General features: G+C 39.6%; 1 protein-coding gene across 1 annotated transcript; it reads left to right on the forward strand.

Moving 5' to 3' along the window:
- Positions 1-1,925: 1,925 nt before the first annotated feature.
- LOC108436389 (LITAF domain-containing protein-like) lies at positions 1,926-9,908 on the forward strand. The gene is made up of 4 exons (XM_017712839.2): positions 1,926-1,996; positions 5,897-6,063; positions 9,112-9,244; positions 9,333-9,908. Exons 2-4 carry the CDS (start codon positions 5,943-5,945, stop codon positions 9,436-9,438), a joined length of 360 nt encoding a protein of 119 aa, XP_017568328.1. The 5' UTR covers positions 1,926-1,996; positions 5,897-5,942; the 3' UTR covers positions 9,439-9,908.
- Positions 9,909-12,953: the final 3,045 nt, after the last annotated feature.

Genomic DNA, 12,953 nt, shown 5'->3' on the forward strand with positions numbered 1-12,953 from the left:
TGGAAACGCAGGGGTTACAAACCACACAAGGGTGGAAACGCTAAGGATATGGTGGAGCTACATGGGAGGAGTGGCGCCAGGAAAAAGACCCTGTTATTTCACTTTAACTCTCCCATGGATGCCATTCTTGCCCTGTGTCTTTCTTATTGTGGAAACAGGTACCTTAACTGAGGCAAGGCAGGCCTGCAGTTCTTTAGATGTTTGTCTGGGCTCCTTTGTGACCTCCTGGATGAGACGTCGATGCGCTTTTGGTGAAGTTTTGGTGATCTGGCCTTCTCCATTTGTGGATAATCGGGTCTCCCTGTGGTTCGCTGGAGTCCCAGAGCCTTAGCTGTCTGCAACCCTTTCCAGACTGGTAGATTTCAGTGACTTTGTTTTACATCTGTGTTTGAATCTCTTTTGAATGAGGCATCATGTGCTGCTTTTTGAGACCTTCAGGCCTGCTTGTCATTGCCAGACAGGTTCTAGTTAAGTAATGCTTAGATTCAACAGTTCTAGCAGTAATCATGCCTGGGTGTATCTAGTAAAATTGAACCCAGCTATCAACTGAATTTGATTAACTGGTTGACTTAGTAGCTGGGGGGCACTTACTGTTCCACATAGAGCCAATTAGGGCTGAGTAGCATTTTCCTTCAGTATACGCAATTATCATTTAAAAACATGAAGCATGTTGTGTTTATTTGGGTCATGTTTGTCTAATATGAAAAGCTGTCTGATGGTCTGAAACATTCAATTCAAATATCGAGAGAAGAAATTAGGAAGGGAGCAAATATTTTTTCACAGCACCGTAGAAAACTTACTGTGTTATTTTTACTTCTGTAACTTCACAGTACATGGACAGTCACTCTGATTCCGTTCTCCACCTGGGTGGCACCATCCAGAAGAACCTGGGAGAACCTAAAGAACACAGAAAACACCAGCCTTTGAGGATGACTATGTTGTGAATTAAACATATATAAAATATATCTATGAAATATAATGAGTGTCACAGATCTTTAAATAATATTCCGAATGTGTATTTGCTATAAAAAGTAATCTCTATAAAAAGATTTTTATTTTGAGGACCTGATAACTTTGGCTTATTTTGTATTGATAAGCGATTTTCTTAGTTTTCTTGATTTTTTTTTTCAGAGTTCAAACAGGTTCAAGGGAGAAAATGTGTACATGTTCTACATGACATGTTTCCCATTTCTGCACTGTTAATATGCTGATATGTTTAAATATTGCTGAGTCAGGAAAGTGTGTAACTCGATGCGATTGTTCAAGAAACTGAATATCCAGTTTCTTTCTACATTTACGGCATTTGGCAGACGCTCTTATCCAGAGTGACTTACAGGTTGATTATTTTTACATAGGTAGGCCAAGGTGGTGTTAGGAGTCTTGCCCAAGGACCCTTATTGGTATAGTGTACGGTGCTTACCCTGGTGGGGGATTGAACCCCAGTCTACAGCATAGAAGGTAAAGGTGTTAACCACTACACTAACCAACCACCCTAATTATAGATGTGATACCAATAGCTAAGCCTGTACAAATAAAGGAGAGAAAAATGATACAAGTATTCAATTCAATCAAGTTGTACTTGAGTAAAGTATAATTCTTACAAAATAATACATACAGTAAAAAACAATTACTTAAATATTTTGCTATGAATTTTGCTTAAATATGAGCTATGAATTACCAGTTAAGCGAATATACCTTAACTTACATCAACAGGAGTGAATGTTTTCACTTCTTGTGAAATCTTATCATTCTGGAGACACAAGGTGGTTACAAATTTTTCCTCACAGCAATAATATGTGATCTGGCAGGGACTGTTTGGGGAGCTGGGTGACATTCTGTTCCTGTAAGCAGTATTATACTTCCTTAGTCTTAAGCCTTTTTTATATTTCTTTCTTTCTCTTTCCGTTTTTCTCTCACAGTAGTGGGGCGGTGTCTGTTTTGTTTTTAGTCTGAGGATAACACTCAAGGGTGAATCATCCAGCCTTCTTCAGTACAGGTAAGGAAGGTGTGTGTGTGTATATGTGTGTGCTTTTGAAAAAGACTTTATGCAGAAATGGACAAAAAAGTAGATTTAAGTTAGAAAATGCATTTCTCTAATAAGAAGTCATTGTTGCTGTGATTTAGAGGAAAGCCACATGTAAATGAGCTCATTTCAAAATACCAGCTGGCTTTTGCAGTACATCATGAATTGACTGACAGAAGTTGTCAAAAATCATCTTACATTAACTTAACCCCTTAAATGGCCTGGCCCTAGCAGTGAGGCCAAAATGTTATTACATACTTACCTAAAAACAGCTCAGCCAGTTGCATTGTAGTACATGTAATTTCTAAAGCCTTAGTGTGTAATATGCCTGGGTTTTGAGGAGTTAAAATAACAGCTAAGAATGTTTTGGCTTCTTGTGAATCACTTCAGAATTGAAGAAATGAACAAACTGTTGTCAGCTGTTTCTTAGAAAATGCATTGCTCTTGTAAAACTTTATTAAAAAGTAGGTGCTGTGATGATGTGAAGCTAAATATAAACTTTGCAGTGTTTGGAATACTAATGATTAAAGATACTTGGAGGGGGTGGTCTTTTTATAACAATCCTTTTAAAAAGTTAATCAAACAGATCAAAATAAGTCAATTAGGATCCTGAAGAAATAATTTTGAGGTTTGACTTTTTTTTAAAGCTTAACTGTGTGCAAGTAAAAAAACGTATCAAATAGATCTGATAGAGAAATGGAAGATACGAAGTGTTTATTTCAAGCAAATACTACACATTATATAACTGTACATGTAATCAACTTTAAGTAATTTATCTTTATGTATATTCTTTTAACTCTTTCATTCAACCCAACTGACTAACGGACAACGCACAGCAGATAAGCGTAAATCAGGCAAAAGTCGGACACGGATCAAATGAGGCAAAAAGGTCAAACAACACGGTAAACAATGGAACAGGAAGATAACGCTCAGTAGTTTCAGGGAAACATCACCTTGCAATGAGTCTGACTAAAGCCGGGGCTTTTGTACTCTAAACTACCTGTCATATGATCACACACACCTAGCGCTGATAGGAGCGCCTGTGAGAGTCTGAAGTCATGTGAGACTCCATAGAATGGTAATGGACTTAATGGAGTTCTCTCCAAAGTTGGCGTTCAAGTGCCCGATGTGTAGTCAAGTAATCTCCCAGAGAATTCTGGGAGATGAAGTCCATGTCCTCCGGAGAAGGAGCTGAATGTGTGACGACTGTGCTGTCTGACACTAACCCATGTGAAACAGATGGTTAAAACAGAGGTTAAGACTCTCTGTGGTCTTAGAGTTTGGACAGGATGTTTCTGTAATACTGTTTTCTTATCTGGAGTTTAAGATTATGAACTTCTGTGTCCTGTAATAGCTGCTGTTCTAAATTCAGTCCTAACTGGTCTTGATGACTAAACAGATGTCAGAACTAGGATGTTTCTGTGATACAGGCCCAACTTACGAAACAACCACATTAACCACATAAACCACCCACAAATGTAAATCTACACTCACTCAAAAAAAGGGCCAAGCCCAAACTAGCGAAATTGGCTTTTAATGATCTTAACAAATCATTAAACAAACAGATAAAGTAAGTTAGTGTGGGAGAGCTTCTCCCTTTGATCTCTTTAAACTGTGAAGTCTTGTGGCTAAACTTGCAGCCTTTTACATAAAGAAGAGTCAATACTGTTCGGTGTGTACAATCACCTGTGTTCATGTACTCAGCTTCACCGCAAGAACCTGTACTTCCACATTGGTTACCCATGCACTGTCACTTCATAACAAGTTGCTTTGTAGTCCATTAGGTTTCATGAAATCATCTGTGGGCAGGACAAAGTAAAATAAGGTCTAACTGGTTCATCAGGGTGAAAAATTCCAGTCTGTTCAATAGATTCCCATTTGTCCAAAAGCACATGTGTATATGTAACGATACAGATTTTACAATACACTATACGGTGTTTACAATACAATCATTTTTCTTTTATCAAATCAAATCAAATCAAATTTATTTGTATGGCGCTTTTTACAACGGATGTTGTCACAAAGCAGCTTTACAGAATTTCAGAAAAGACAAAGTTGCAACAGGAGTGTAAGAATGTACAGAAACCTCCCCGGTGGGCAATCCAGGGGCAACAGTGGCAAGGAAAAACTCCCTCAGAACTGAGGAAGAAACCTTGGGAGGAACCAGGCTCACCAGGGGGGACCCAACCTCCTCTGGTCAAACTAACTACAGAGTTATTATACTACTAATATTAATAGCAGTAATATTGGTATTAGGAGTAACTAGGAGTCTATGAGAACATCAGTGTAGGGTGGGCAGCTAGTCCAAGGCAGGTGGTGGTAGCTGGGGCGTGGGCAGCTGGTCTGACCTGGGTAGCAGGAGGGCTCAGCAGTCAGTCGTCCTTCAGTGTCCAGCCGGACATATGGGTGATTGTATACTCGGAAAGAAAGCAGGGAGATGGAATTTGTTTTATTCTATCCGTTTGTACATAAACAGGGGATGTAAACATTCCCAGAGTGTGGCTAACGACTCCGGAAGATCTGACTATGACAGCTTAACAAACAGGAGAGAACCAGAAGGACACACAGACACGGCAGCCCTCTGAAACAGTTTGCCATCCCTCCGCTCCACCGTCCATAAGCTTGAGTGACCGCGTGCGAGCAGCGGGACGACAGCACCAGCGTCTCAGTTTACTATAATTCCCTGTGTCCATGGACCCCTGGATCTGCTACCTTTATCTAGGGGGGAACATTAGCTACCAAAGGCCAAACTGAACAAGTGTGTTTTCAGCCTAGTCTTAAAGATTGAGACTGTGTCTGAGTCCCGAACAGTTTCTGGAAGATCATTCCAGAGTTTGGGGGCTTTATAAGAAAAAGCTCTTCCCCCAGATGAAACCTTCTGAATTCTGGGGACTATTAATAAGCCAGCGCTCTGGGATCTGAGTGGTCATGATGGCTCGTAATGGGAAATAAGGTCTTGTAAGTACTCTGGAGCAAGACCATGTAGGGTTTTATACGTCAATAAAAGGATTTTATAATCAATACGGAATGATTCCTCCAGCAGGGAGGGCTGTTAGCATGTCAACATAGATCTGCAATATAAGCAGCTCCTGAATGCGCTTGTATGTAATTTAATATGTGGTTTTATAACTTCTGCAATAATTAATGTTATAAAAATCAATTTTCTGTTGTCGGCCAAAGTATAACATTTTTCAGCAATAGAACAGGGTACACCACTTTACTTCATGGCAGTATGCCTCACGTCAAGAATATTTTTAATAGCCTAGAATGTAGCTGTACTTAATTTATGGCAAGTAATGTCTCACAACCCCCATATTGGAAAATCTCACAAATCCAAAATGGAAACATTTCCAGAGAAGGAAATTCCCCCCCCCCCCCCCCCCCCCAATTTTACCAATTCATTTGCTGCCAATTCCAGTCATTAGTTAGGTCTTTCTATAGCATGCACTGCTACCAAGCTAAAGGCTAATATACATTTCTTCCGAGACACATGAAGCTCCCCTAAATCTTGTCAGACTGGTGGTAGCACAACATTCTACAGCTCAACATGCTTGGAGGAGAATTCCTACTGCTCTTTCTGTTGGCTCGCATCGCAATGAATTGCACTGTAAATGGAGGGAGAGGGAGGGTCACAGAAGGCTCTGGCATCTCAGAGGATCAATCTCACAGTCTCGTGACCAACACTTTGTATTTGTCCAATCATGAGGTTTTCCCATAACGTTAAGGCCAACTATCCAACAAGAGATACTTTGCTCTGCTCAGAAAAGATGCAGGTATTGTGTGTTCCTCTGCTACACATTGAGAAACTGTGTTTTTGAACGCAAGTTAACCATCTGATTTTGGGAGTGATTATTAGCCTTTGTTTTTTCGCAGGTGTACCAGAATTAGTGTAGACTGAATCTCCACTCCTGTATACAACATGGCTATGATAATTCAACCTATGCCTGAACCTATGGTAGTGGTTCAGCCTGCCATGGTCCAGCCTGTCATGGTCCAGCCCATACACCAACCTGTAATCCAGCAGCCCCCAGGCCCTGTGGGTGAGTATTCAACACAGCGTTTCTCTATGTGTGTGTGTGTGTGTGTGTGTGCTTTTTTTAATGCAGTCATCAATACTGGGTCTTGCAGCACTTAGCTATATATCACCTCAATATACAGTGTGGTCAGAAGTTTACATACATTTATCAGTGCTCTGAAATCAATACAGGGTACACATGTCCCTTGAGCAGGTGCTTTTGGTAGCCACCAACAAGCTTCTGGCAGAATTCTAGACGGATATTTGACCACTCTTCTTGGCAGAAGGCCAAGAGAAAGAGTTCAATTAAATGTTGGCTTCCTGGCCTGGACCTGAACATTAGGCACAGGTTCAAGCTTCATGTAAGTCTGTTTAATCCAATCCACAACCAGCTCTGAAGTGTGTTTGGAGTCACTGTCCTGTTGGATCACCTAATTGTATCAGTTTCAACTGTCTAGCTGATGGTTTGAGGTTATGTTGAAAAGTTCTGACACGGTCCTCATCCATTTAGTTTGCAAAGTGCTGATTCCACTGGCAGCAAAATCCCAGAGCATGAAGGTACTGCCACCATGGTTTACAGCTGGCACAAGGTTCTTGGGGTTGAATTTCTCACCTTCACTCATTCAAATGTACCTATGGTCATTGTGCCCAAATAACTCAATTGTCTCACCTGACATTACAACTTTTCTCCAGGTTTTTCTTTGTCCACGTGGTCAGCTTCAAACTTTAGTTGGACTTGGTGTCAATTTTAGAGAAGGGGATTCTTTCTTGAATGGCAGCCTGTCAATCCACCTTGATGTGAAACACGATTGACTGTAGACAGTGACACCTTCATGGCAGTTCACAGAAGGCATTGGTCACTCTTGGGTTGTTCCTGTCCTTCCAAACTAATTTCCTCTGAACTGAGTGTGGACACTTCGGGGTCTTTTTCCAGACCCGGGCAATATGGCTACACCTCACAATAACTTGTACTTACGTACAATTGTTCAAACTGATGATCTTGGACTTTGCAGCTGTTAAGCAATGGCTCTAAGAGAAATTCCTGACATTCCAATCATCTTTCCCAGATCTGCACTGAGCTCCTCAGACTTTGTCACTGTACTGTGTGTTGGTCAATCCAATAAGTGCTGTAAACAGACCCTTTTTATGTGGGCACAGAGAACATACCAGCTGTACTCAATCATGATCACTAACAGAAAAAGACCATGGCAAGTTAAAAAATATTCTGGAACTTTCAGCACTAATAACTTAATAATCTGAGTGGTTGATTGTATATTTTTGACCCTAAATGTATATATTTTTTGACCCAGTATTGTTTGATTTCTGAATACATATAAATGTATTTCCAGCATGCGGTTGTGTAAACATTGCTATGGTGATAACTTCTCACATAATTTGTGATGACCTTCGGACAGTTTTGTCTCCTTTATTTATTTAAGCAAAGAGAATGACAGAAAACAATCCTTGTGCGCATAATGTCCTTTTGTGACATAATTTATTGGTATTTATTGAATTTATTTTTTGTCAATATCTAAAAATAGTTAGCATGATGATTTCTAATTTTAAAAATTGTGCTTATTGATTATATCGCACCTCCCCTTCTGACCACCTTTCAAACAAAAAACAAACAAATTTGATCAACTTTTTTTTCAACAAATCAACAAATCAACAAATTTTTAGTGTATATGTTTTTATAACATTAATTATGTTATGTTATATGCAGAAGTTATAAAACCACATATTAAATTACATACAAGCGCATTCAGGAGCTGCTTATATTGCAGATCTATGTTGACATGCTAACAGCCCTCCCTGCTGAAGGAATGTCAGATTGAAAGACATTTGCTTAGAAAATGGATGGATGGACGGACGTTCACACACTAGACATGTTAGAAAACGTCCAAAAAAGCAAAAAATGTAATAAAAACAAATGCAATGATGTGCAAATCATTTAAACCCAACATTTAAAAGGAAATAGTAGAAAGTAATCATAAGAAATTTGTGTAAAATGATTAATTAGCTTACTTGTCAACAGGTCAGTAACATGGTAAAAGCATTCTAAACAGGCAGAGGTAAAGACAGGGAGGGCTTCACCACTAGTGCAACAATTAAAAAATAACATTAGAAAGAGAGATTAAGCCTTTCAAGAGATTAAACTGTCAATCAAATATATATTATGGATGTTTCATTAAGAGTTAGTAATACGATATAGTCAGATCTCCAGGTCTCAATCAAAGGCATAAGACATCTTTTTGCTAAATATTGTTTCCATCACTAAAATAATGATGTGCATTTGGGTGCAATATAATAAAAAATGATCATTTTCAGCATATAAGCACACAAATGTTAATTATTCAGAGCAGTGCTGTTACACCTACTCTTTTATCTTTTACACTGAGAAACAAATAGTGGGACAGTGAAGTAAAACCAGTCATAATTATGACTTTAAGGCAAAAAAAATCTTTCATTTCTGGATAACAGTTTTCAGTAATGTAATTCTGCATAATGTATATGTTGTATGGAATAATTTTTTTTTTTGTTCTTTTGTCCCTCAGTTTTTAGCTGTATGTAAATAAAGGGCAACTAGATTTAAGGTAAACACAAACCACACAAAAAACTGTACTGTTTAAAGCTGTGTGTCATTTGTGTTCCATAAACATGAAATGTCATTAAACAAAAACACTGACTAGCCCACAATTACTGAAATCTCTTTTTATCGTTCTGGTCAATGTGGTTAAAATGCTGATAGCTTCAAGTGTCTCAAAAAGACTGTGCTAATGATGTTACTTTCATACTAATGTATGAAATATTAAGTGGTTCTAAAAACTGAAATAAACCATAAGGATGCAGTCTTTGTAATTATGTAATTTTCTACATCCAGCGTGGTTGTGAAACTAAAGTGGCAGTGGACTGTATTTTAAAAGGAAATGATGTTATTGATGCTACTAACGTGCACATCTTACACTTGAATTACATATTAATATTAGTATTCTGGCACAGGAATGGTAGGAACTGCTTTGGGTTTTCCAAATGTGCATTTCTCTAAACTGAAACGTAAAATGCCTGTTTGTAGTGATCCGGCCCCCTTTGAAAGACAGACCTGGGAGGATGAAGTGCACTTGCTGCCATCAGGAAATGGTCACAGTCACCAGAGGTGTTAATGGAGTTCTTACCTGGACTATCTTTGGAACCCTCTTAGTCTGCGGGTGAGACAACCTGACACATTCACACAAACACACACACCTCGCTCACCCATTTACAGACCCTTACAGTTCCTCTGTTCTCTCTCTGCAGGATCTGGCCGTTATGCCTGATTCCGTTCTGTGTAAAATCCTGTAAGGACATAGAACACACCTGCCCCAGCTGCCAGAACGTTGTGTACATTCACAAACGCATGTGAGAATCTCCAGACAAGAGAACCTGCACTGGCACTGCGATTTTTCCTTAACATCTTTAAACTAGTGGATAGTTAATGAACTTTTTTTTTATTTTTGTAACTGCAAGTCCATCTAACAGTCCAATACAAAAACAGTAGAAGCATTTTGGACATGTTGTTTTCTAGAGCAGATACGTTTTTTTTTAACTGCAATTTCTGTCTTGCTGGCTCAAGCAACTGAGGAAAAACTGAAATCATCAATTACCAGACAGAGGATGGGGAAGTACAGTAAAAGATTCCTCTGTGTTTGCTTCTGGGTGATTGTTCCGAACCTTTTAAGTGTGTCTTATATTAATGTACATATTAAATATACAATCAAACAAACAAAAGTGGCACTTCAATAATAATAATTAATAGTGACTGTATAGTCACTTTATATATACTCATATAGATCCATGCCACTTGGTCTAAACAGATTAAAGTAATTAAAATCATTTTGTGTACCGTCCTGTTCTTGTGGAACATTGCTTACAGAAGCCTATAGACGTTATAAGGTATATTCAGTAATTGAGCGTGAACTGCCTGTTTGAGGCCTTCTCACAGCATCTCAATGGGATTCAAGTTAGGCCTTTGACTTAACAACTCTAAGGCCCAGTCCCATTTCTTCATTTTACCGCTACCCCTTGTTTTCAAGCGTCACCCTAACCCCTTGGAACAGAGTTACTTAGGGTAGTGGTTGAAATCTTGCCCTACGAAATGGGACAACTCTCAAAAAAAAAATCTATAAAAATAAATAAATAAACCATCGCTTCATTAACAGCCTATTAACGGTGCTCTGTAGACGACCCGGCCCGGAGACAGGAGCGAAGGGAAATGTTCTGCAACCTGGCCGCTGGGTTTTAGTTACATTTAGGGCATCATATGCTTTCAAAAAGCTTCTTGTTTGAATTTTCCCGTTCCACCTTAAATGGTGCAGCAGCTACATTCTGGCACTTCAGGCGTCAGAACTGCTGGTCTGTTTAAGGTGGAATGGGAAAATTAGCTAGCTAGCTACCGAGATATTAGTACACTTTTAGCTATTTTTTTATGTTTGTTACAAAGAAAACAACCTTAATACATTGAAACGACATTAAACTAAGATAATACAATGGTTATTGTCATTTTTTAACAGAGAAAATACTTACATTTGTGGGTTTCTTGGTCGCTCATCTTGCTGGTTTTCATTTTTTCTCATAACACCGCGTTTGGAGTGAGTCTCGGAAAATCCTCCGTTTGGAGGACCATGCAGCCTTAACACTTCGCTCTACCCCTCTACCTCAACAAAAATTGGCACTCCCTACCCCTAGACCTGAACACTCAAAAGAGAGGGCTAAAGGCTAAGTGGTAGGGGCAAGGGGTGAAATGGGATTAGGCCCAAAATTTAGTTTCCTTTGAGGCTTTCATGGGTGAACTTGCTTGTGGGCTTCGCATCATCGTTCTGCTGAGTAACCCGACTACGCTTAAGCTTTAGATCACAAACTGATAAGCAGACATTCTCCTTCAGGATTTTCTGATAGCAGAATTCAAGGTTCCATCACTTATGACAAGTCGTCCAGGTTCTATAGCAGCAAAGCAGCCACAGAATATCACAATAGCATCGCGTTTGACTGCTGGTTATTATGATGGAAAGCAGGGGTAGCTTTAGCCCATATGTAAGGGGACCCATGTCTTCCCAAAGTTCCATGTTTGACTCATCAGTCCACAGAATATTAAACATTCAACTGTGACAAATATGCAAAAACAGAACAAGCTGAGAAGAGGCAAATACCTCCTCACAGCACTGCAGGGACTCATAGTACAGGCACAAAAATGAACAATATTATATAATAGGTGGTAACGTTCCAAGTTCCAAAAGCCAGTTTCAGCAACCGAGGATCAGAACGCCAAGGCCCACGCCTTCGGACACTGCCCGATCCACAATCGTTGGGTAATGACCGAAAGAACGAGATCACGAACACAAGCGGCCGAAATGAGTTTCCTCCGCAGGGTGGCTGGACACTCCCTTAGAGATAGTGTGAGAAGTTCGGTCATCCGGGAGGGACTTGGAGTAGAGCCGCTGCTTCTCCACGTCAAGAGGAGCCAGCTGGGGTGGTTCGGGCATCTTGTTAGGATGCCTCCTGGACGCCTCCCTTGGGAGGTGTCACAGGCAAGTCCACCGGGGACGAGACCCCCCGGGGAAGACCCAGGACACGCTGACGTGACTATATCGCCCAGCTGGCCTGGGAGCACCTCGGAATCCCTCCCAGGGAGCTAGTGGAAGTGGCTGGGGAAAGGGAGGTCTGGGCCTCATTGCTCAGGATGCTGCCCCCGCGACCCGAACCCCGGAGAAGCGGAAGATGATGGATGGATGGATGGATGGATGGATGGATGGATGGATGGATGGATGGATGGATGGATTATATAATATAAATACTGAATATTTGTAAACATTTATGTAAGCAGTCGCATGAGATGCTTTATGAAGTAAATGACACGATACTGACATGACAGTAGCTTTAAACTAAGTGATGGACATTTGATTCATTTGTAACGCTGTTATAATGCAATGTTTTCAAGTAATGGAGCCAGTAAGATGGTCTAGTTAAGACCCTGTTATTCACTTCTGTGAAAGATTTTAATGCATTTAATAATGTACAAATGTTCTGTACTTGATTCAAAGCAAAAATACCCTTAAACCTTGGTTTAACTGCAAGCGTGTGACAATGACAACCCAAAATGCTCCCATTATACTCAATAAAGCTGTTTACACTGGCTGAGTGGCAGAACGTGGTGCAGTGTGATGCAGTGTACTGTTCTGATGATGCCCTTTTTCTATTGTTGATGCATGACCTTGTTTTGCCTTTGCACCTAAGAAGGATGAGGAGAGAAACGTAGGAATCTCTACTACCAAACAAACTGGTTACTTCCAAATATACGTGGTAAAAACAAGATTTAATCTGGTCTCAGATGGTTTGGTATAACAAACAAAAACAGTGGAATAATGATGCAGATAAATTAAATGCTACATTTAATTACATTATTAAGGTAAACTACTATTATTAAGGTTCCACTATGGTAAGTTGGTCAACCACATATAGGCTCCTGATCATTTGCACTGTTGCATTTAACATAAATATTTATTATTTCATTAACTGTAATTCACACAACTATACTTGGTGTTCACAGTGTAGATATCCTGAAGGCTTGCTGTTACAACACGGTGTTAATGTAATCTTATGTAAGTAAAAGTACAAATTCTGTCTGTATTTCTACTCAAGTACAAAAGTGCCACTTGCTTTTCAGTGAACTTAAGCATCAAAAATAAAAGCATTATCTAAGCCTCTAGGTGGTTTGCTTGGCAAAAATACAACAGTGTTACAAATGAAAAAAATATCTCACACTTTAGTTTAAGGCTTCTTATGTCAATCAAATGTCACTTACTTCATAAAAGTACAGACACAAACAAAGTAAATGGTGCTTCAAAACAAGTAAAACTAAAACAGGCTTCTCCAGTTCTTACT

The sequence above is a fragment of the Pygocentrus nattereri genome, chromosome 12 (assembly GCF_015220715.1).
Source record: "Pygocentrus nattereri isolate fPygNat1 chromosome 12, fPygNat1.pri, whole genome shotgun sequence".
NCBI classification, from domain to species: domain Eukaryota; kingdom Metazoa; phylum Chordata; class Actinopteri; order Characiformes; family Serrasalmidae; genus Pygocentrus; species Pygocentrus nattereri.